This window comes from Thunnus thynnus, chromosome 21, assembly GCF_963924715.1.
Source record: "Thunnus thynnus chromosome 21, fThuThy2.1, whole genome shotgun sequence".
In the NCBI taxonomy this organism is placed as follows: Eukaryota; Metazoa; Chordata; class Actinopteri; order Scombriformes; family Scombridae; genus Thunnus; species Thunnus thynnus.
In genome coordinates this window covers 675,180-701,120 of record NC_089537.1, presented here as the reverse complement: position 1 = coordinate 701,120, position 25,941 = coordinate 675,180, and the positions used below count along the sequence as shown (strand labels likewise).

At 38.2% G+C, this 25,941-nt stretch overlaps 2 protein-coding genes and 1 long non-coding RNA gene across 3 annotated transcripts in view; 1 reads left to right on the top strand and 2 right to left on the bottom strand.

The window, feature by feature from the left end:
• Nucleotides 1–15,788, bottom strand: part of LOC137173346 (uncharacterized) — a 72,349-nt gene extending 56,561 nt beyond the window's left edge. Inside the window, exon 1 of the mRNA XM_067578153.1 lies at nucleotides 15,711–15,788. The gene's annotated coding sequence lies outside the window, so the exon portion shown is untranslated. The remainder of the gene's footprint in view (nucleotides 1–15,710) is intronic.
• The window catches only part of LOC137173356 (uncharacterized), a 58,307-nt gene extending 38,074 nt beyond the window's left edge, over nucleotides 1–20,233 (top strand). Inside the window, exon 3 of the long non-coding RNA XR_010925165.1 lies at nucleotides 20,173–20,233. This is a non-coding gene — a long non-coding RNA (uncharacterized lncRNA). The remainder of the gene's footprint in view (nucleotides 1–20,172) is intronic.
• Nucleotides 1–25,941, bottom strand: part of LOC137173329 (NACHT, LRR and PYD domains-containing protein 12-like) — a 70,533-nt gene that overhangs the window by 30,029 nt on the left and 14,563 nt on the right. Inside the window, exons 3-4 of the mRNA XM_067578120.1 lie at nucleotides 10,111–10,401; nucleotides 7,048–8,878 (exon numbers count right to left, since the gene is read on the bottom strand). Of these exons, the coding sequence (XP_067434221.1) occupies nucleotides 7,048–8,878; nucleotides 10,111–10,401 (2,122 nt within the window). The remainder of the gene's footprint in view (nucleotides 1–7,047; nucleotides 8,879–10,110; nucleotides 10,402–25,941) is intronic.

Here is a 25,941-nt window from a genome sequence, read left to right as displayed (position 1 = left end):
TGTCTCATCCCATCCAATCGTCTCCTGCGCCAGCACCCCCTATTGTGCGCCAGCAGCAGTAACTCTTTCACCCATCCATCTCCTCAGTTTAGGTCCTGGCTCACTGATTCCAGTTGTCAGGAACAGAGCATCGCATCCACACTCCTCTGTGCATGGCACATCAGACCCTCGGCCCAGGCTGCTGCTAACAATGACTCTGTGCCCCTCAGGTTAGCACTGTTGAACGCTTGCTCCATTTTAAATAAATCCTTTTTATTGAACAACTTTTTTTATCTCAAAAGGATTGGACTTTCTGTTTCTGACTGAGACTTGGCAGAAATGTACGGATTACAGCCCTTTTATTGAACTGTGCCCACCTGATTGCACTTTTATCTGCACCCCGAGATCCACGGGCCAGGGTGGAGGTCTTGCTGTTGTCCTGAAGAAATGCCTTTAGAGTCGGTCGGTGAAGACTGCAATCTTCACCTCTTTTGAACTGCAGTTAACCAAAGTTGGTCTTTCTAATCTGTTTTATTGTATTTTAATTTACTGACCCCCTGATTTTAACAGTTCTTTTATGTCTGAATTCAGCGATTTTTTTATCCTCCATCATAAGGTTGGACAAAGTTCTTATGGTTGGTGATTTTAATATTCATGTGGATGATGTCACTTGCAGCTTTGATGCTGATTTCCTTAACGTCACTGAGTCTTTCAATTTTATTCAACATGTGTCTGGGCCCACACACATTAGGGTGCAAACCCTGGACCTTGTTTTTACACATGGTTTATCTATTGACTCTGTTTGTTCTGAGGTGCTGCCTATTACCGACCATAGTTGTGTTTTGTTCAACCTTCAACCTGTCTTTTAAACTAGATTCTCTGCCCAGTAAAAGTTTGAAATGCTCTTGCATCTTAAATCACCTCACTGCTGGACAGTTTTCTGCAGCTTTTAATCCAAGTGCAGTATTGTTTCCTCAAGCAGACACAGATTGTCTAGTCGAATCTTTTAACTCTCAGTGCTCCACGATCTTGGACAAAGTGGGCCCTTATAAATTGTGACATGTTCCATCCATAAGCGACTGTGGAAATCCACTAAGCTCAATGTTTACCGTCTTCACTTCAAAGATCTTTTAACTGAGCTAAACAACTTGATTAAAGATGTGAAGGTTTCTTATTTTTCCAACCTTATCTCCACCAGTAAGCATAACCCAAAAGTCCTGTTTGATACTATTAACAACATCATCACTCGGGCACCTCCAGATGTGCCTGTCTGGTCAAATACGGACTGCAGCAATTTTCTTTCCTTCTTTGTTGATAAAATTAGAGATGTCAGAGCTAGCATTATCCCCTCATCTCTTCCCCTCTCCACTCATGCTTTTCGACCACCAATTTTGGACAGCTTCTCTCCTATTTCCATGCAAGAACTCACAGATCTGGTGAGAAGTATGAGATCCTCCTCCTCCTGTGTTGACATTTTACCCACCTCCGTGCTCAAACATGCACTTGACTGTATTAGACCATGCCTGGTTTCCATTATAAACAGTTCCCTGCGATCTGGTTGTGTCCCAGTATACTTCAATCATGCAGTTGTTCAGCCTCTCCTGAAAAAAACAAACCTTGATCCACACAGTCTCCATAATTATAGGCCTATATCCAAGCTGCCTTTTATTTCTAAAATTTTAGAGAAGGTCCTATTCGCTTTGCTTTATATATGCTCCCCCTGGGTCAGGTTATCAGCAAATTTAGTGATGTTTCCTATCATTGTTACACTGACGATATTCAGCTCTATGTATCTTTTAAGCCTGATAACCCCAATAAATTGTCTGTGCTGCACAACTGTCTGACTGCTATTAAGGACTGGATGTCAAACAATTTCCTACAGCTTAATACTGACAAGACAGAGGTTCTCATTATTGCTTCTGACAGTATAGCTCCCAAGGTAGCTAAGAGTATTGGGTCCCTTTCATCAGCTGTTAGGTCAAACTTAAGAGATCTTGGTGTCATATTTGACCAGGCCGTGCATTTTGATCAGCATGTTAAATCATTGACCCCTTCATGTTTTTTCCATCTACGAAATATCGCTAAACTCAAGTCCATCGTATCACAACTGGAACTAGAAATGATCATCCATGCATTCATATCATCCCGTTTGGACTATTGTAATTCCATTTTACCTTGTCTCAGCAAAGCATCTGTGAACTGGCTACAAATGGTCCAAAATGCGGTTGCAAGGCTGTTAATCAGGTCCAGCAGGATGACTCACATCACTCCTATTGTAAGTTCTTTGCACTGGCTGGATTCATTTTAAGGTTCTTGCTTCTACATATAGAGCCCTGCATGGACAGGCTCCTGAGTACATCATGGACCTTATCCATCCCTTCCCTAGGACCTACTGGCTGTCCCTTGCTCGTGGCTGAAAACTAAAGGTGATCATGCCTTTGCATTTGTGGTTCCAACGCTTTGGAACTCTCTTCCTGTATACCGTATTTTCTCATATAGTGGCCGGGGCCTTTATTTACCTCAACTGCAGAGGGTACCAGGCCTTTATTGGAATTAGGCTTATATTAGAGAGAGGCTTTTATTCCTTGGTGTGTGTGATGTGTAATGAATGAATTTTTTATTTTTTTTATTTTAACTTGTGGCATATGTTTTTACTCTATGTATGTTTTTATGGTCTTACTTTCAACTCTTATTCCTGTGAAGCACTTTGTGAATTTAATTTCTGTGAAAGGTGCTATACTAAATAAACCTATTATTATTATTATTATTATTATTATTATTATTATTATTATTATTATTATTATATTCAGGTAATATAATTCAGAAACACTCCATAAATTTTCATTGTTATGCAGATGATACCCAATTATATTTATCAGTGAAGCCTGATGAAACCAATCAGTTGAACAAGCATGCCTTAAGACCTGGATGACCTGCAATTTTCTGCCACTAAACTGAGATAAAACTGAAGTTATTGTGCTTGGCCCTAAACAACTTAGAACTAATGATATAGCTACTCTGGATGGCATTACCCTGGCCTCCAGCTCCACCGTAAGGAATCTGGGAGTTATCTTTGATCAGGATATGTCCTTTAACTCCCACATAAAACAAATGTCAAGGACTACCTTTTTTCACTTGCGTAATATTGCAAAAATCAGGAACATCCTGTCCCAAAAAGATGCAGAAAAAATAATTCACACATTTATCCACATATTAGTCTGGATTATTTCAACTCCTTATTATCACACTGCTCTAACAAGTCTCTAAAGACTCTCCAGCTGGTCCAGAATGCAGCTGCACGTATACTGACTAAAACTAGACAAGGAGATCATATCTCTCCCATTTTAGCTTCGCAACATTGGCTTCCTGTAAAATCTAGAATAGAGTTTAAAATCCTTCTCCTAACTTACAAAGCCCTTAATGGTCAGGCACCATCATATCTTGAAGAGCTCATAGTACCCTATTACCTCACTAGAACACTGCACTCCCAGTATGCAGCTTACTGGTGGTTCCTACAGTCTCCAAAAGTAGAATGGGAGGCAGAGCCTTCATCTGTCAGGCTCCTCTCTTGTGGAACCATCTTCCAGATTCGGTCCAGGGTGCAGACACCCTCTCTATGTTTAAGAATAGGCTTAAAACTCTCCTTTTTGATAAAGCTTATAGTTAGAGCCGACCAGGCTCACCTTGGACCAGCCCTTAGTTATGCTGCTATACTTCCCATAATGCACTGAGCTCCTCCCTTCTCCTCCTCTCCATCTATATGCATTCATGTACCATCAATGCATGTTCTTCCCCCTTAGTTTTTTGTGCTCTCTAATCCTGCAGGAATCTTAAGGATCAAGCTATAGGCCCTGCCACAAGGATGGTGGTGCAGTTCTTTTGGTGTTGGTCCCGGGGGTCTTCTCCGGCTATTGCTATTATTGTTATTACTAGCCATATCTCTATATTTGTTATTGTGAACCCTAAAGTAAAGTTTAAATAATGAAAACATCTGTGTCAATAGTTAAGCAGAAAAGAAGCAAAGCAGTATGTGACAACAGAACTGTAGAAATATCATGTTATGATATTACAGAAGTGCCCCCTGTGGGTAGACTTGTATCAAAGTTTACACAATGGTGCACTGTCATTGTATGTAGAAGATTCCCAAATTTGGTGTCAATCTGAATTAGCACTGAAGAGTTATGGCTCATTAAATGCATCAGACCACGCCTTCAAAGGTTTGGTAACCGATTACAAAAAAACAGTAAGTGATACCAAAAAAACAAACATAAAAGCTCTGTTCAGGGTCATCTAAATATGGTATGTACCAAATTTGGTGAAGATTGGATCAAAAATATGCCAAAAGAAGCAAAAAATGCATTTATGAAAAAATTGAAAATGGTGGAAAAAATTTTACGTGCAAATGGGCGTGGTCTATATCAGTCTACTTAGTATCATCCAAGGAATACACTGTGCAATATTGTTTGGATAGGCCTCACGGTTCATGAGTTCTAAGCCAAAATGTAAAACACATAATAACTGACCACATGGTGGTGGTATAGATCCCATTTTACACTATGTGAAGCGGTTCCACATGGGTCACCTGTCAATCAAGTTTGACCAGTTCAGCACTTTTAGTTTTTGAGATATGAGTTTTCAACCATTGCTCCCATAGATTTTCATTACAAATTTTAATACTTTAAAAAAATATATAAAATCACTGGAATACGTTAAAGATAAGAACAGAGATAGCAGGCATCTCTTTATGGAGATGTACATTTTGACATTGAAACGAAGTTGATACGACAAATTGTGTAGGACTAGTTAGATGCCAAAATGAGGCAAAATAATAATATATGGAAGTTTCTGAAGAAACTGCGTTGTGAATGCTGGCTGCTGAAAGGTTTGCGCTAAACTGGATTGCTGGCTTAACTTTGGATGAAGACGCTGAAGAAGTATGAATGATATGGAAAAGTCGAAAATGGGTTGTCAAATCATGAAATCTTAATTAACTGTGTAGAATGGTTTCAAAAAGTATGAATGGGATTTTAGGGTTGAATAAAACTCCTAATAAATGAAAATGTGTGCAACATTTTAAGCTTTGAATGGAGTATAAATCAGTAGATAAGAGTTGAAAATGGCAGCTGTGTTGAATAGCTTCAAAAAGTATGAATGGGATTAAAAAGTGGAATAAAACTCAACATATGAAAATATGTGGAACATTTTGAGGTTTGAATAGAGTATGAATCAGTAGAGGAGAGTTGAAGATGTTAGAAAAAGTAGCTGATGCAGTATGAAGAGTTGAAAGGCTTGCACTAAATTGTATTGCTGGCTTTACTTTGGATGAAGAAGCTGGAGGAATATGAATGATTTTTAAAAGTGGAAAATGGAAGTTCAAATTAGGAAACCATAATCACCTGGGTTGAATACTTTCAAGAAGTAAGCACGGAGGAGATGAGGAAGAGGAGCAGGAGAAGGAGGAGGAGAAGGAAGAGGGGCAGAAAAGAGGAGCACAAAGAAGAGGATGACAGAGGAGGTGGAAGGAGGAGGAGGGAGAGAAAATGGGAATAAGAGCAGGAGAAGGACAGGAGGAGAGAGGTGATAAAGCCAGTGTGTGTGTGTGAGTGTGAGTGTGTGTGTGTGTGTGTGTGTGTGTGTGTGTGTGTGTGTGTGTGTGTGTGTGTGAGTGTGTGTGTGTGTGTGTGTGTGTGTGTGTGTGTGTGTGTGTGTGTGTGTGTGTGTGAGTGTGTGTGTGTGTGTGTGTGTGTGTGTGTGTGTGTGTGTGAGTGTGAGTGTGTGTGTGTGTGTGAGTGTGAGCGGGGTGGGGGGTGAGGTGGGGCTGGGGACAACAGAGGTATGTCTGAATTGTGAATTAAACAGCTGAAGGCTACTGACAGTTAAAAAGGACCTACTGCCAAAAACACCTGAACATCAATCCACCAATCAGAACAGAGACTGAGTCACAGGTTGCTATGGTGACACTGCAGCCCTGTGTCAAGGGGGAGACATCAAATCAATTGGAAAATGTCTGCAAAGAAGCAACAAACAGGCTTTGAACAACTTCCTATAACTAAAAAACAAAGAGTCACATCAAAAACATTTCTTGAGTATAAGCGTCCCGAGACTTCATTGGCGATACTCATGTAGGATATGTGTTTGTATGATTTAAAATGAAGGAGCTATTTCAATTCAAATGTAACCATCATCTCTCTTTTTAACAAGAAGATTAACAGTTCAGATTACATTGGAGTCTATGAGACTGTTAGACAGCACTTTCTGCACTTTTCTTCAATTTATTCAAAAACCGTGAGTCATATTTTAATTGGAAGCTGAACTGTATAATCTAAAAGGATGTAAGAGTTGAAATACATTGCTAGAAAAGCTGGGAGTTAAACTACAATTCTGTCAAAGATGGAAGTTGGAATAAATTGCCTGAAAAGACTGAAAGAACAAATGCTTTGTATTAATATCACACAGATGAACTGAATTGCTAATCACATCGGAACAGAAAAGGCATTGGCCTAAAGAACTGAGAGTAGCAAAGTATTACTGCAAATGTGAAATGAATTGCTAGATTTGGAAGCTGATCTGCATTATCTAAGGAATCTATGAACTGAAAGGCACTGCTAGAAAAGCTGGATGCTAAACTGTAATATTGTTAAGGTTTTCCCATTGTTTTGTAAAAAATTGTTGAAAAAGCTTAATATAGTCAAAAGCATGACAGGTAGAAAAACGTTGAATGGATGTATAAATATCCTCAAAGAATAAGTTTAACATTTGAATTGTTTCTGTAGTTTAAAGTGTGAAGAAGCAGAAGTCAACCCAAAAACAGACAGCATTCACACTAATAACTTTGTTCATTAACTCAACAGCTATAAACAGAACCAACCGAAAAATCAACATTATTTGCACTTGCAACATTTGAAACAGCTCAAGAACATCTGAGACTAAATATAACTGACATATTATTTTGGCTATAAACAAGTAAAACACTAATTTAACAATGATAATAATTTTATATTATTTATATTTGAAGAATTAAAGTACTAATCTACACTGATTTATAATGTTAATCACATCTGGACTTACTGAGCCTTTCTGCAGTTCCTCACAGCTGGGATCAGTCTCCGTTGACCCTCAGGTGATGTGTTGTACTTCATCAGGTCCAACTCATCCAGAACCTCCTCTGACATCTGCAGTATGTAGGCCAGACCTGAGCAGTGGATCTCAGAGAGTTTCTTCTCTGATCTGTTCTCTGACTTCAGGAACTCTTGGATCTCCTGATGTACTAAGCGGTCGTTCATCTCCATCAGACAGTGGAAGATGTTGATGCTTCTGTCAGGAGAGATACCACCGTCATCACCATCATCATCATCATCATCATCATCCTCAGTGCTCATCTTCTTCAGGTTGTTGATGACTCTCTGGATGGTTTCTGGACTGTTCTCTGTCTGACCCAGCAGGCCTCCTAAGAGACTCTGGTTGGACTCCAGAGAGAGGCCATGAAGGAAACGAGCAAGCAGGTCCAGGTGGCCATTTTTACTTCTGAGAGATTTCTCCATGGCTCTCTTCAGGAAGACATCCAGAGATGAGTAACTGTGTTCTTTACCCAGGAAGTCCTTCGGTACCTCCGTGTTTCCGTTGGTGTAACAGTGGTACATGTAGACTGCAGCCAGAAACTCCTGAATGCTCAGATGAACAAAGCAGTAGACTGTTTTCTGGAAGATCACACTTTCTCTTTTGAAGATCTCTGTACAAACTCCTGATAACACAGATGCCTCTGTGACATCAAGACCACACTGTTCCAGGTCTTTTTGGTAGAAGATGTTTCCTTTCTCCAGATGTTCAAACGCCAGCCTCCCCAGCTTCAGAAGAACTTTCCTGTCAGCCTCCGTCAGCTCCTGTGGACTCGTCTCATGTCCTTCATCATACTTGTGCTTCTTCCTCTTTGTCTGAACCAGCAGGAAGCGTGAGTATAGGTCAGTCAGGGTCTTGGGCAGCTCTCCTCTCTGGTCTGTCGTCAACATGTGCTCCAGAACTGTAGCAATGATCCAGCAGAAGAGTGGGATGTAACACATGATGTGGAGGCTCCTGGATGTCTTGATGTGTGAGATGATTCTGCTGGACAGCTCTTCATCTTCATCACTGAATCTCTTCCTGAAGTACTCCTCCTTCTGGGTGTCAGTAAAGCCTCGTACTTCTGTTACCCTGTCAACACATGTAGGAGGGATCTGATTGGCTGCTGCAGGTCGGGAAGTTATCCAGATGAGAGCCGAGGGAAGCAGCTTCCCCTTGAAAAGGTTTGTCAACAGCATGTTGACTGATGACATCTGTGTGACATCAGACACGACCTCATTGCTCTTGAAATCCAGTGAGAGTCTGCTTTCATCCAGGCCATCAAAGATGAACAAAACTTTACAGTCAGCGAGCTTCTCTGCTGTGACCTTCTGTAATGTTGGATGGAAAACATGGATCAGCATGAGGAGACTGTACTGCTCATTTTTGATCAAGTTCAGCTCCCTGAATGAAAGCGGAATCACCAGATTGACATCTTGGTTTTCTGAGCCCTCTGCCCAGTCCAGAGTGAACTTCTGCACTGAGAAGGTTTTTCCAATACCAGCGACGCCGTTGGTCAGAACGACTCTGATGTGTTCCTGTTGGTCAGGTAAAACTTTAAAGATGTCGTGGCACTTGATCGGAGTGTCATGGAGGGTCTCCATCTTGAAAGCTGTCTCAAGCTGCCACACCTCATGTTGGGTATTAACATCTTCACTCTGTCCCTCTGTGATGTAGAGCTCAGTGTAGATCCTGTTGAGGAGGGTTTCACTTCCTGATTCATAAGTTCCTTCAGTCACATATTCACATCTCCCCCTCAGACTGATCTTATGTTCATCTAAAACCTCCTGCAGATCATTTTCTGCTGAAAGAGAGGAAAATATAGATTTGAACATCTATCAGTGTGTTTACATGCAGTTACATAACCAGGTTACTAAGATAAACCAGGTTTTATGGGTAATCTGGGAACATGTTAACATGCATAGTAGTAACCTGGTTACTGTAAATCTGTGTGTACAAGCAACAAATCAGTGATCAGATTTCTCCTCTACACTGACCTTATTCTCAAAGCATGACTTTCTTATTTTAGCAGTATTAGTGATAGAAGACATTTGTTAGTCTTGACTTTTTCATCTGTTTTGCTCTGTGTGTCTGAATCAGAACTTTTCCTCACAACATGAATGTGTCTGAATTCAACAAACAGTAAAATATTAAGTGGTGGAAACCGACTTATTTAGACTTCTAGAGGATACTTTGTTTTAGTTTAATTTTTAGTTGGACTTTAAATACAAGGATAAATCTTTCTGTGCAATGATCTCTCCTTTCATTCAGATGCTGTTGCTCCGAGCTGCTCTACAGTTTTTTATTAAGTACATGTTATGTATTTACATGGCAGAGAAATTGACTTTCTCCAGGACAAATCTACCTGGGCAAATAATAAAAATAATAAAATAATACATTTAGATTGTACCGCACTTTTCATTCATAGTGAAACTCAGTTTCTCCAGTCCCCATTACTGTAACCTATAATGGTTACCAGGGCCAGACTGGGAAAATGATTCAGGGAGGAAATATAGCCCCAGTCAGGCCACTTTTTAAGTGAGGGTCTGGGGGTCCACACTAGGAACATTTTAGTTACAAAGGCCGACTATCCGCATTCTGGTGAATTTTAGTGCATTTGAATAACAAACCAATGAGCAAACAACTGCTCATTGCAAGAGCACAACATCCTCCTCAGTTGGTTCAGGTATCTTGGGCTCTTGCTTCTCTCTTGGAGAGAGACTAACAGATGACTGGTTGCAGCAGCAACAAGGATGTGGCAGGTAAAAAAAGGAACAGAGTTGTTGTTTTTTCATGTTTTCAGCCAGTTAACCAAATTTATTTCAGCTTGTGAATCATTAAAGAAATATTCTTTATCCTGCTGCTTTATCTTTCTGATGGAGGTGGTTCCATAAAGAATGACAAATCAGTCTCTAACATTATTTTAAATGTTTTTGTTAACACATTACTATTAATAGAACACTGTAACTCATAACTCATGTAATAATGTATGAAATGCATGTGACTCTGCTTTTCAGATTCCTTCCACTAACTTACCTTTTGGTTCTGGGCAGGACTTTTGTAAACGCTGCACCAGATCATTCCTGTTGATCTTTTCTAAAACCTTCATGGTGACCTGCAGAGCTCCAGGACCCTGATGTTTCTGAATCATTAGTTCCACTGTGTCCTGCCTTCCTGCTCTCTCCAGCTGAGCCATTGGGATGCATTTAAAGCCCTCCAGGATGTCATCCAGCGCCAGGAACCACTTGAACTTATTAAACTCATTTTCTCTTAAGTCTTGCAGAGTTTTCAAGAGCTCCTCTTTAAGTTTCGCCATTATGCCTCCTGCTGAAAATAAGAGACATTTTAAATATGAAGGATATGTATTCAGTTCTCATCTCATGACATTTTACCAGTATGACTTCTGTACATGTGCATGTTAAATGTAAATCATCTACTGCTTGAACAAACAGATCACAACTTTGGTTATTTTCATAGTTTCAGTCTTTCACCGCTGCAGAACTCATGATAATCCACATTATCACATGAATTCTAGCTGAATACATTTACATCCTCTGAGGAAGCAAACAACAAACGTTTTGCAGCAACGTTCCAAGTGTGAGGCTTTTGGTGTCTGTGTTTCATATTAAATGAGTTTATCTCATATTTATTGTTGTACTTTCAGCACTTTGTTGCTTTTCATCTTGAAGCACATTGAGTTTACGCTTGTCGTATGAAATGTGCTTTATAATTAAACTTGACTTGACTACTGACTTTAGTGATCATCAAACCTTTCCTCTAGTGCTTTCCTCTTTGTAGCAATATGCTACAAGAATATGTTTCAAGCTTGGGGACAATTCACAATATGAATTGATTTTTTATAGATACATTAAAATGAATGTTTTCTCAAAATGATGCAAGACTGATTCACTCCACTGCACAGATTGCGGTGTTTTATGCTAGTAGCGGCTAATGTAGCCTGTAGCTGCTAGCTAGAGATGAGGAGCTACTGAGGTCTGCTAACCTCACTTCCTTCTAACTCCACACATTCAGATTTTCAAACTTCAAACTTTTATATTATATTATGGCTGAAACATAAATGTTTTCATCTATATAAATGCAATTTTTTTAAAAAAAAAAAGATCATATAATCAAATTTGTAGGTAAAATCTTAATCTGTAAAGTCAGTAATTACTACAGCTGTAGAGAGAATAATATTCAGCTGTTATTGGAGCAAAGTATAAAGGTGACTAAGAATTCCCCTCAAGTAGGCCTACAGTAAAGTAACTATAGCTATAAATAAGCCAGCTAAAAATAAGATTTTATTGATACCAATGCCATTATTGATTATGCTTATCAGTCCAATTCTTTATTGATTCCTTTATAGATTCCTGATTAATTTTCTGTGAGGAAAAAAGTAGGCCTACACAGGTTTTCAGCATCAACACAGCAGTTTATTATCTCTGAGTCTGAACACGGTGCAGAAACAGTTAGAAAAAAGGCCGAAGCAGGACGGAGCAGGTGGTTTTGCTCAGAGAAGGGACTATTTGGAGACCCAAGTTCTCCCAGTATTACTGCAGTGTGGTGAGCCAGTGGCCTGTCAGCTAGCCCTTTAGCCCCTGTTCATAACAGCTGACGGTTTGCTGTCTGTTAGTTAGCTCCATTAGCTTCGGCAGCAGACCGGGTGTGTTTTAGTTTTTGTCTCAGTCCAACTGCCATAAATCCTTCTTGTTGCAAGTTCCCAGCAACGTAGACGCATGAGATTGGATGTTAATATTAATGTATATGAGGTCTAAAGGCCCAATGCACTGAAAGCATCTGACGTGCGTGTTCTGAAGTACACTTACTGTTTTTAATGGTCAAACACGCACCAAAAGAGTTATGATGCGCGTCAAACTGTGTTGATGCCCCAATTCCAACCTTGTTTTCCTTGTCAGCGACCAAGAATACAGAGAAAAGAGGAGGAAGAAAAGAAAGCCCAATATAGAGGTTTGTCGTCTCATGTTAACATTAAAATGATGTTTTGCTTGTAATGTTAGACATTTCATCTGTAGCAGCTAGCTAGCTAGGTAGCAATGAAGCTAATGCTAGATAATGATGCTGCGATAGCTGCTGGACTCAGATAATGTTACAGATTGAAGGATGTGAGACTGAACGGTAAACCAGTAGCTATCTAAAATAACTGCTCCTTCCTCCTTCCTACAATGTAATGCATTGTGCTGAATATCACTGACCAATATCAGTGATAATAACTAACATTATATCCATAAAAACATTCTTCATTTCTGCACTGAGTTACACCAGCTATCTGTAAACTGACATGAGCCACTTGGCATCGTAACACATTGTAGTAAACTAGATCAATACTGAAATATATCAATAAATTAGGTCTCTACTGGATTGCTGTGATGTAAAATGGCAGCAATTAATAAAAAATTATGCTGTGTGGAAGAAAAACTGCTGTTTTACCATCAGTGAATTCTGACATTTTATGATTGACAGCTACCCTAGAGACATGTGTAAATATTATTATATTATATATTATATAAGTTTGAACTTCCACACAGCAGGTGCAACAGGCTGCAGCAGTTATTTGTTCAGAATTACATCACTGCCCACTTGACAAGAGTTCATGTTTTCCACATTTAGACCCACAAAATTTCAATAGTCCAATGAAGACCCCCCAAATCACCTGTGGTGTGAAAAAAGCCCCCAGGATCTACTAGTATGTCTCAGAGACACCAGAATCTGTTGATCAGTGCAGGAGTTTTTACCAGATTTACCGCAGGCATCAGTTCATGTAGTTATATCTGTGTCGTTATATGATCATTTAGTCTGACTTCATCTGTTTCTTTTATCTTAAATCAAGTGTGCTGAAGTGCTGAATTGTCCAAATACTTACTGTCTGAACTGTTTCTCCTCACAGATCTGCTGTCTGGATGTGACGTCATGTTTGTCTCTTCCTGTGACTGACCTTCTGCTCCTGAGCTGATGTTTGGCAACTCCCTCACCAGATCATTCTTGTTCAGCTTCGTTAAAACGCTCTTCATCACCTCCACAGCTCCAGCAAATTTATATCTCCGCACCATCTGTTCCACCACCTGCTGCTTGTTTTTCTGTGACAGCTGGCGCTGTTTGATGGGTGGGATGTTGTCCACCTTTTCATAAATCAGGTATGACTTAAACTTCTCAAATTCATCATCTGTTAAATTGTCCAGAATGTTGAGGAGGTCCTTCTCCGTCATCTTGGCTCTCTGGTGAAATCAGAGAACATTGATAAGAGAACAGTCGTGTTTCTGACTGATTTGACATAAAGGCCAGTTTGTCTGCAGTCGTTTCAGTGTCAGAGAAACTCAAGAAGATCTTCAGTAAAAACGTCTCACTACAAGTCTACTCAGTAGTTCTGGAGCTTTCTATCAGATCGAGTTTTCTCAATTGTCATTGAAATGTACATGTTAACATTTATATTTTTCTGGCTTAAATGTTGAAAATAAAAGTTCAATCTAAAACAATAGTTGACTAAAAAATCTCACCACAAGATCCAGTTAGTCTTCAGCTTTCACAACTCACCTGTTTGTTGTAGTTCAGTGAACTCTGGTGTGTTTATGTGTCGCTGGTGTGAAAACTGTCACCCAACAGCACCTAAAAATGAGGGTCTCATCTCAAAGTGTTTGTTCTGTGAAAGAAAAAAGGACAAAATACAAGATTTTAATTAAGTACATATGTATTTAGTTGTTAATGAAAAATGAAACTACTGTTAAATCTATCTGCTGAACGCAGAAGTGTCAAGGAAGTGATCTTATACATGATGTGTGCGCCAGCAGTTCCCCAATAAAAAGTGAGTGAAACAAGTAAAACACTGATTATCCTCCTATAATATCAGGCTTTCATCCTTCCTGTCTGTCTCTGTTATGAGTTTTTTACACACACACACAACTTTAAACATAGTTTCTTTGTTTTTTGAAAAATTTACAAAAACTGAACAATTTAGTTTAGAGTCTAGAGTTTACGGATTAATTAATGTATTTTAGTCCAAAGCATCTTGGTGGTAAACAATCATCTCGTATCTTCATGTGTATTAAAACTCAAGCAGCAACGTTCAGAGTTTAATGACCAAATAAGGTAACGAGACAGTTTGACAATGTGAGCAAAGGTGAAGGACGTTAGGACAAATGTCACGTCAGCTTTTAGATGTGAGAGGCTTCTCTGCTTTGTGCTCGTTGCTACTGTGCTTTGTTTGCAGGTGCAGGTTCATGAGCACGTTAATTAGCAGGATGGGACACACCTGGGCCCGGTTGCCCCATATATAAAGTCAGAAGCGGCCGGTTCAGATCCTCTCTTCTCTCCTCCACACACTCCTGTGTTGCTTTTGGTTCTGTTTCTCGTTTCACCATACAACACCCACATCTCATCCACTGATTTTACAGACTAACCCTACCTATTATCTTTTATTTGTTTTGAGTACTTTGTGTTAAATAAATTTTCTTTTGTATTATTGATAGCCGTGTGACTTCTCTTTTTTGCCACAGTCTAGAGCCGGAGGCAACAATATGTCTTTAGGTACAAAAAGAGGCTCCTACTTCCTGTTTGAGGCACAATGTGAGCTGCACAGTTAGCACGTCCTGAAAACTACAAACTGTCACTGAGGGGTCACAGTGGAAAGTCTCCACCCTCAATAATACAAACAATATTTCTAAAAAAGCTTGTTATCTAAAAACATTCTAAAAAATTATCAAAAACGGTAAAAAGAGATTATAAAAGTAAAAAAGGGTTATCAAAAAAGACTTCCTTAAAACACACATTATCATAATAATACTTAAAAAAAGAGATGATTGATGATACTTGAGTATATTTAAAAGGCAAAAACATCTTAATTTCAGTTACAAGCACTCTTATATTAATGCAACAACTCAGTGAGTGACATGTCCACAGTCCCAGCAACCACAAATTTCTGACAATTTATATATATATATATATATATATATATATATATATATATAGACACAATCACATCAACTAAAAGAAAAGAGAGAAAACAAATGACCCTCAAAGCTCTAAATATCAAATGACATCAGTTTATTAAATCTGCTTTAAACACAATGTAAGCAACGCGGGTGTGAGTGAGGGAATAAATCAGTCCAATACGTTCTGGGTTCTCCTCATAACTTTAGTCACGTTCCAGTACAGCTCAGTCAAGTCATCACACTTCTCACCCGTCAAAACTCTACCCACTGTCTGAACAGCGGCTGACACTACAATATCACCCAAACACTGCATCACTAAACATATGCAAACAGGCAATGTTCAACAAAACACAGTAAACTGATGTTTAACCTTACCTTTACACAACTTTTGCCCATAAGACACAACTTCACTCTTACAATAGTTTATATGTGTTATTTTTTATTTGAATACTTTATTTACACTTGAGTTTAAATTCTGGAGCGAAGAGAAACCAACCCTGATCAGACTCTGATCTCTCTGTTTGAACTGCAGCAGTGATTCACGTTACATCACTGTGAGGATGCAGAAACCAGGAAAAGAACAAAGGAAACAACGTTTGAAGACGTCAACTAAATAATTAATCAGTAAAATAATCAGCAGATTGATCAATAATGACAGTAATCATTATTTACATCTCTAATATTAACACTCACCCTGCCTCAGACTGTTTCCTCCTTCTGCTCTGTTGACTTTAAAATGGAGTCTGACTGAATACTTTCGCTTTCAGGGCTCCTTCCTGTTAGTTCCTCTTTTCTTCTTCTTTACTGGAAGTCACGTGTGTGTGTGTGTGTGTGTGTGTGTATGAGTGTATATGTGTGTGTGTGTATGAGTGTATATGTGTGTGTGTGTGTGTGTGTGTGTGTGTGTGGCAGTAAAGCGTATTACAGCAGATTACTGTTGTTCACACTGACAGCAGAGCTATACAATCTATATTTAACATTTATTTATGTCTTTTCTAATATTTTATGATCCTGTGTGTACTTCATTACGTGTTTGTGCATTTTGGTGAAAGTAACTTTTTTAGCTGAACATTTTTGTGTAGGTGTATTTTTTCTGATATGTGTGTGTGTCAGTGATCACAGCCCCGCCCCCCCAGCGTCAGTGTGTTAAACGTGATGATTCCTGCTGCCAGATGTACCACATACACACACACACACACACACACACACACACATACACAGGTTAGTACCTGTGAGGACTCTCATTGATGTGATGCATTCTCAACCTTATACACATTAAATCTGACCCACCTTACATCTAAATCCTTCCCCTCAGACTCTTCCTGAAAAGAATGAATAACCTGTTTTGCATGTAGATTTTGACAGAGTGAATTTGACATCCCACATTCCTAAAACCTCATTTTAGTGTAACTATCTGAAATCCTGTTTAAAAACACATCAACACTGAAGACTTTGCTCTGAGAAATATTGAGAGATCAATGAAGGAAACCTTGTAAATTTCAGACCAATCGTATCAAGGCAAAGCTCCTACTGAGTCTAATAAACAGTCAAAAACTACAGACTTCAGATCATTTATCATCATTATAGATTATATTGTTTTTAACCATAATGTCTGCTAGTTTTCCCTTCAGCTGTGCTGCTCCTGCGAGGTGCAGACAGGTAGAACTCAGCATCACACCTGTCAATCATCTCAGGTGATCAGCTGGTCAACATGTCGTCGTTCTGGGGAGAACATGATGAACTCACCTGTGCAGATCTCTGGTGATTTGATTAGTCACTCTTCATGTTTTCTCTCCATCACACTGTTCATATGCTGATGTGAAGGTAACATCTGTCCAGTCTGTCACTGTTCAACCCAACAGTTTCCACCATGAAGCCTCCACATCAGTCTTGGCCCTGTGCATATATACATTAACAACCTCTACAAACCTGAGTCACATTTACTGTCTGCTTAAACACACTAGAGAGTAAAATCACTTCTGATTTACCTGAACAGGTAAACATGGTAATATTCTGGCACCTTATTAAGTATGGTGGCAATTGTCCTTTTATCACCATGATGCTCTGTACAGCCAGGTACCACCATGATAATCACTGAAGTAATCTGGTACTACTGTAGTACACTAATGTACTGTATGTACTACAGTTTAATGTAGGTCTATACAGTCAGATCTGATGCTGTGACTCCTTCATAAAATACTTAACAGGAAGAATTAAGAAAATACTTGTAATGGCAATTTTCATTTTTCGATGTCCTTTCTTTTCCTGTTTTTCCGGTTTGCCATTACTACACAGGTAGGTTTGGTTAGGAGTGATCTTACGCAGATTCAAGAACAGATTTTCCAGTCCGTTGGCTGCCGTTTAGTTTGTTGTTTTATTGAAGTCTTTGTACATGTCATGAACATACCGGGTTTCTATCCTGCCAGCTGTAGTGTGCGTCTGTTCCCGATCTGGTAAGAACTGTATGTGCTCCACCTGCCTGTGCCTTCCGTTTCCTGTCACCTATGCCCCTAAATATACAACCCTGTGCATCTCATGACCGCCACCCAGTGTCCAAAATAATACTGCAAGTTATAACTAAACAAATGACATGCCAACAATCAACATAAATGGCTCCTACAATACTTTTATATAAAACAAATATATTTTATAAAATGTATAAGTTTAGAGGTTTCTTGAATTGTTGGAGTTGGAGAGTAAATTACACCTTCAGCTGACACTGAAAAACTACTGATTACTGCTAAAACCTTCACAGACATGATTTCAGATATATATATATATATATATATATATATATCTATATATAGATATAGATATATATATATGTTGTATTAGCAGAGAGACACAGAGCTCAGAGAGACTGTAATCTCACCCTGGACTTAGTCTCTGGTTCCTGCTGTAAACACTCACAGGCTGCATCCTCTCTACAGAGAACAAATGAACATTTTAACCTTTTAGACAATGTTAAGAACAAGGGGTCTTTACTGTGTCTCAGCTGAGGGGGCCTTCAGACAGGATCAGGAAGATCGGTCCAAATAAGATGAAGGTGTTGTTTTTTCAGCAGATGCAAAGAATCTACTTAGATTTGTTTCAGCACACAAGCAAAATATAATATTCTCAAAAGGAGCGAAACTATGAAAAACACAAAGTCACAACAAATCTGAAAATCTTCAAAATCTACCTTTTTCCTTCCTTACAAGAGATTTTATACTCCTAAATAACAGCAGGTTTTCTTTAATCTCATCATATCAACATAGTACACAAATTAACAGATTTTAAGAGATTTTGCAAAACATCTTAGAGGTAAACTCGTACGTCATCTCGTATCTTCATGTGTCTTAAAACTCAAGCAGCAACGTTCAGAGTTTAATGACCAAATAAGGAAACAAGACAGTTTGACAGTGTGAGCAGAGATGAAGGAGGTTAGAACAAATGTCACGTCAGCTTTTAGATGTGAGAGGCCACAATATGTCTTTAGGTACAAAAACAGGCTCCTACTTCCTGTTTCAGGCACAATGTGAGCTGCACAGTTAGCATGTACTGAAAACCACAAACTTTCACTAAGGGGTCACAGTGGAAAGTCTCCACCCTCAATAATACAAACAATATTTCTAAAAACGCTTGTTATCTAAAAACATTATATAAAATTATTATCAAAAACAGTAAAAAGAGATTATAAAAGTAAAAAAGGGTTATCAAAAACACTTCCTTAAAACACACATTATCATAATAATACTTAAAAAAGAGACGATTGATGATACTTGAGTATATTTAAAACTCTCATATTAATGCAACAACTTAAGCAAATTAAAGTCCAAAAACTGAAAACAGATTTGTGTATCAGAACTTTGTTTTTTCTTCTTTCCTCTCCCATTAATCATCTCACCACCCCTCAGATTTATCTGCTGACCCTTTGGAGGGGCCCGACCCCTAGGTTGGGAACCACTGGACTAAACTAGCTAACTGTATATAAAGTAGTGTAAACTAGCTCCACCTCCAGCAGCTACAACAGTAACATGCTGCTCTAACACTGATGCTTCACTATTAATAATCTAATGATGTCATATATAATAATATATCAGTCAGAGGGACCAAACCACTACTTTTACTGCAATACTTTAACTACATCAAGCTCATAATACTTCTGTACTTTTACTGCAATACTTTAACTACATCAAGCTCATAATACTTATGTACTTTTACTGCAATACTTGAAAAAATGGATAACATAAAATGGAGTCTGACAGAATACTTTAAACTTTACTTCCTGTTTGTTCCTCACCCCTCCCTTCTTCTTCTTTACTGGAAGTCACGTGTGTGTGTGTGTGTGTGTGTGTGTGTGTGTGTGTATTTAACATTTATTTATGTCTTTTCTAATATTTTATGATCCTGTGTGTTCTTCATTATGATTTTATTTTGGAGAGTAAATCACACCTTCGGCTGACACTGAAAAACTATATATATATATATATATATATATATATATATATATATATATATATATATATAGATATAGATATAGATATAGATATCTATATATATATCTATATATATATATATATGTTGTATTAGCAGATGCTAAACAGTCTTTAAAGTCTGTTTGGGAACCATAAGACTTGTAAGAATAAGCAGAACTATTACTAATGAACTGAATCCCATAAACACCTTTAATAACTATGGCTGAAGATCATTTTTCTGTACATACATCAGAAACTCTACGTCCTTCTTACAATTCAAACTTTTACACAAATATTTCCTTCTGAATAAAGATTGTAAACATTAACGTCTCAACAGTCGACCTTATTGTTCCCTCTGAACTCTGTATAACTTGTTAGTCTACATGTAAAATGTGTTTACTCTTGTTACTCTGTGTTTAATGTTGTATTCTTGGAGGTGACTTTCTTCTGCTGTTTCCTACTAAAATAACATAAAAACTGACTGAAATGAAATGAAGACTTGTGGATGTTTTTTATTCATGTGCATGAAGACATTCTGCTCTGTTCAGTGCAGCAGACCAGACACACGTTGGAGAATTCAAAACTACTTTCAGGACTTTTTTAATTAATCTGTGTTTTCAGTTAATGGATTCAATAATAAACGACACTAAAGCCAACTGACCCATCTCATCATTAGCGTGAACATTTGACCCTCGCAGGCCTCCGTCCATCTACATGCGGCTGATAATGGAAGTGAACTGGGAGGTCTGGTTCAGGTTAGTTCTGCTGTTTTCAGTTTAGGTTTTAATCTGTGACCACGAGACAAACAACAACCTGCTGGATCCAATATTTATTTATATCAATCTATCAAAAACTAATTATGATGCAAATGATTATTGTGTCTTTTTTCTGTTAATACACTAACGCTACTTAAATCACAGAGCCAGAAATATTGATTTGCATCTTCACTAATCGTCCTGATTGATGTTTGAATCCTGCATCTTCTCAGGAGAATATTGACTGTAAATACAAATATAGATGAAATCATTAATAGGTATTTGTAAACCCTGAGTACTGTCTGCAGGTTAAGAAGGGAGGGCAGCAGCCTGAGAGGCGAAACCCGGGGCAAAGAAAGGCTGCAGACCAACGGCTGCTGTTCGTGAGGCTTCATCACTGCGAGCGTCTGGATTCTCACAGAGACGATAAACTGAAACCGTCTTCACACTTCAGTCTGTGTGTTGAAGATTTATTGATGAAATGACACAAGGACAAACTTTAAAAACCTGCTGCTGTAATACTGTCACTGAGGTCAAAGGTCACCACTTGTGAAAACAACAGATATGTTACATATCAACATGTCAATCAACACGTTTCCTGTTCCTGTCGTCACTTATTGTTCCATTAGTGTCGATGTGTTTGCAGTCGTACGTTAAGACTCATTTTCACTTTTTACTCATTTTCACTTAGAAATCCAGGATTTGTTTGTTTGTTTGTTTGTTTATAATCCAACTTCTCCTGGATTTCAGTTTCTTAAATAAATACCAATAATAAATTTACAGGTTTTATTGTGTCAGAATAAAAACTGAAGATAACGAGCCGTCGTAGCTTCGCTGCTTTTTATTGTCCTGATGTTTCACACAAGACGTCACTGAGTTCATAACGGTAACTCCAGGACTTTCCAGGTCATTACAGGACTTTCAAGGTCTGTCTTAGAAGTCCATCTTTACCTGAAATTCTTCTGTCCTCCCACTGAAAAGCAACAGACGCAGATATGAAAACTCCTGCTGTTGGTACCTGGAATCTCTCTCCAAAGTTCAAAATATTCCAGGACATTCCAGGACTGTTTCAGTCTTTGTCGGGACAGAAGCTGAGTGAGTTTTAAAAAGCAGCTCAGAGAGAAATGAGGCTGAAAATGAATTTGTAAAACATGAAAAAACAGAAAATGTGAGAGGAGAATCTGCTGGTTAATAAAAGTCGCTGTGAGCCGCAGAGAGCAGAAAACCTACTGAACCAAACAGTAAAAACAAACAAACAAACAAACAAACAAACAAACAAACAAACAAACACAGACTGCTGCTCCAATAAAACCCGATTGTCTCCAAAAGAACATTTAAGACGTCGCATCACTCCGTCCGAGAGAGAGAGAGAGAGCTTCCTGAGTGTCGGGCAGGTTTCACTGCGGCCTTCTTTTGAGTTTTGTGTCTTTGTGTTTTTTTCACCCAGCGTTTTGGCTGCAGGCGTCTGTGTGTTTTTACTTTTTGTCACTTTGTGCTCAGAGTCCTGCTGCCGTGTACATACGAGGTTTTATCAGGACTCTGCTGATGTGTACAGTCAGTCGACATGAAGCCTTTTTTTTTTGTTTTTTATTATTGGACGTAAACAGTGTGATGATGATGATGAAGATGTTTGGTTTTTGTTTTGTTTTTTGGGGGGAAAATGTTGAATCTGATTTAGAATCATTTACAGAAAATAAAATATTTTACATCTTGAAGAAGCGACACATCTCGTTATTTCTGATTACATATCCAGAATGTGATTTCTAATAGCTGCACCAATCAATACTGTCACATTACCAATACATCACATGACTGTAAATGTTAAAGTTCATCAGGACGACGCTAACAGGATGTTCTGCTTTATTTCTCTGCTGCAGAAAAGTGATTTTATAAAGTAATTTTATCTCCATTTCAGCCTTAAATCATCAGTAACATCCTGTAATGAAATTCTTCTGGAATCTGTTCATAAATATGCTTCTGCGAGCAGGTTGTTGTCCAGACTTTCTTTATTCTTTCGTTGTATTTACACCAAAATATTCTGGAAGGACGTCAGACAGTTTATCAAGAGACAAAGCAAAGACCAGGATTGTTTTCTCGTATTGTCACTTGGTGGCGCTGTTTCCTTGTTTTTATATTTCACTTGATTTCAGCAATAAAGTGAAGGAATAAAGAAAACACAGATAATCTAAAGTGAGTAAATTTCCTGTAAAGAACCAAGTACTTTATGACTAATTTATAGGTCAAATAAAGACACTTCCAATGAATGAATTCCAGTTGCTAAGCTAGCATAAGCTAAAGTCAAACATGCAAACATGTTTCATCTACAGAAAAACATACAATTCAACATATATGAGAATAAAGTTTCCAATAATAAATGACTGATGAATAAATATGAACTCAGGTGGAAATGGAAATCTATAAATAGACCAAATTACACAGACAATTCTTTCCTGTAAACTTTCAACAAATTAATAAGAAATTATAAGAATAATGGAGCTTTAAAATAAAATGTAACCAAAAACTCAGATGGCGTCCTGGTGATCCAGTGGTTCGACAAAAACATCTAACAGATCCAATCAAATATGGTTAATTTATACACAAAGACAGAAAAAATAACTACAATAAAAATAGATGTTATACATGAAGCTGAAGCTTGACACAGAATAAAAACACTGCAAGTTCATTTATTTCCACAGATGTTTATTCGAATTTGGTCTTTGTTTCCCACCATCATCATCCCACCACCCTCCCTTCACAAGTCTATAAAACTTCTCAAAACCAACGTTACACAATGTTTTACACAAAACTAACACACACATACAGGAAGAAAATAAACCAGTAAAACACACATTAGATTCACATTTAAGATGTACAGCATATAAAACAACAATAATCAGTAGATCAGTGGATAAAATGAGTTTGAAGAAGTGATTTAAAGGAAGATAATGATTTATCAGACTGAGCTCCTCAAACAGGTTGATCCAGAGCCCTGACAGCAAAGACCAGGACCCATATTTATCTGTGCTGATAATCAGCACTTATTCATTTCCCACCACTCAGTGTCAACTTATAGAAAAACAAGCTGCATTCATGCAAATCCTGACTTTATTGATTTAATGATTCATTAGTTTTAAACTGCTGATGGCAGAGATATATTTCAAAGAGCTGTAAGGACACATAAGTCAACAGGAGGTTTAGCTGGAGATGAGTTGGACAGTGGAGAAGATACATTTCATGTTTTTAATGAAGTTGTGTCCACAGTCTGTTTGCATCATTGTCACTGTGTGCAGTGTTGTACAATACATGCAAGATGCTGCACTAATGTAGAAAACAAGATGTAAAGGATGTGATTAGATAGAGCTGGATCACACAACTGGATCACATGATCTCACCTACAAGTTTAAATTATATAGTTATTGTTAAAGCCACCTGATTGGCTGACCAGTGTTTACTTACAGCCTGATGAAAATGACTTGTTAAATATTGTTATGAGATATAAACTATTCATTATGACATCATTCAGGGGTGTCGCTGGGCCTATTTTAGGGGGCTTTTACCTTCCTCTCTCCACGGGGGAGGGAAGGAGCTGCTTATGAAGCAGGAACGACTGTAAACTTTATACTTGTGATCTTATATGAAATCATCTCAAAATCCCTGAGTGTCAGTCAGACGTTCTACTGTTACAAAGCAAACCAAGTGGGACCAGTTTCCTGGAAACAACCTCGTCCTGGTCCGAACTAGGTTTTCTCTGTCTGCTAAACTGACTCTGGAGAGTCTTCAGTAAACATTCATTGCAGTCCAGAACTAGTCTGGAGGATAAAAACAAACACTGACTTTAATCATGAATGGAGTGTTAAGGGGGCATGTTCTCACTCTACAATAAATGAATGTTCTCACAGAAGTTCAGGAATATTTAAATCATACACTCACTGCTGCAGGACGGTGATCAGCTTATTCATCTGTCTGAGACTGAGCTGGAAACTTTCACCAGAATCTGCTCCTGGGATTTTTAGCCTGTGTGTGTTTGTGTGTTCACATACAGAAGAATATTGTATGTAGTGAAACAAAGACGCCTTCTCTAAACCTCATTAATGCTCCATGCAAGTGTCGTAGATACAGTCTGACCTTAAAATGCTGTTTTCACAGATAAAACTGGATCAACCCTTCAGCTGCAAGTTTCTTCCAGTTACTGTTCATGTTTGAAAGCTTCAGGTCCACATGTGGGACAAAATATTGTTTAGAGTGAGTGCAAACACAGCTGAGTACAAAATGTTAGAAATAAAACTATGCAGGCACTTCAACAAGTGGTCAGACGTGTCATCCAATCAGAGAGCAGAGCAGGATTCAACAGATAATCACTGTAACGTTATGATGTAACGACCAAGAACGATGCTCCTGTTCCTCAAAGCACAATATCATCTTAACACTATAAAGACAGTCACACTCTCCTCTAACCACTCAGACGTATTAAAACAGGCAACGTTAAGACTAAATGCTGAAAACATTCTGTATGTTATGAGGAATTGTTCCACATGATCTGATGAATATGTAAGATAATCAACATTTTATGAATAATCTGCAGTTCTGTGTTTAAAATCAAATTTTTTTTATGGCAAGAGATCCCATGAATATAGTGATACATCTCCAGAAAGTTTGATTGTTTTAAAGTCACAGAAAAAACAACCTGATTGTGACTCAGAAGCACGTGTGGAGTAAATTCTGCCGGCTCCACCAATCCAGAGCGCTGCTCTTTGACAATGACCTGCTCACCTTTTATGCAGTTTTTATGCAGAGTTGGTGGAGCCCAAAGAGCTGAAAGGACAGTGAATATTGAACTTATATTCATCTGATGGACACAAACTCTGCTCCAGTGGGATGATCATGTTGATGTGGAGTTTAAAAGCTGCATTAAAATGTCTTAAGTTTCTACATAAATGCTGATACTGACAGGTCTATGATGAGCCTTTATCAGCTAATAGCATCAGACATGTCACAGCTAAAGCATGTGTGGGTTTGGACTGCTCCAATGTGCTTGAAACAAATTTAAATGATTGACAAACATATAATAATCATTTCATCTCAGCAGAAAACATGAATTCATTGGATTTCTTTAAACTAACAAACTGCCAAAGTTTGACTGGATTTGTGTTTTCCAAATGATGATGAAGTTAAGAAAACACTGAAAAACCAGCTGGGCTGAGTTTTTGATTTATTTGTTAATTCTAATTATATTTTCTTTAAAGATCCTGTATGTTTTACTGTTTCACTGTAATATAAATAATAAATGATTTTAACAGCTGTTTTTAATGTTCTCATATAAAGTCCAGAGATGTTAAACAGAAGCTAAAACTGAGGGAATCAGGATTGGTGGGATTTTAAAACCATCAATCCCCCAAATTCCTCCAGTTTAAACTCGACACTTTTTACACAGGTTGTTGAGAAAGATGACGAGTCTGTAGGTGGAAACAGGTTGATTTTGGGAATGTGTGTCAAACTTTCCACCACTGACCAGAAGACTAATATTATTTTCCAACTCAGTCTTAAAATGAAACTGTTGGAAGGAGACTTGTAGGTTTTCTGCTCAGCAGCTGGATGCTGTTGGTGGTTTTGTTATGAGGAGAGCTGTTAATAATGTACATGGAGCAAGAGGAAGAACATTTATTCCTTCAGATGTTCTCAGTATCGATGGTTTCTTTATATCTTGAGATCTTT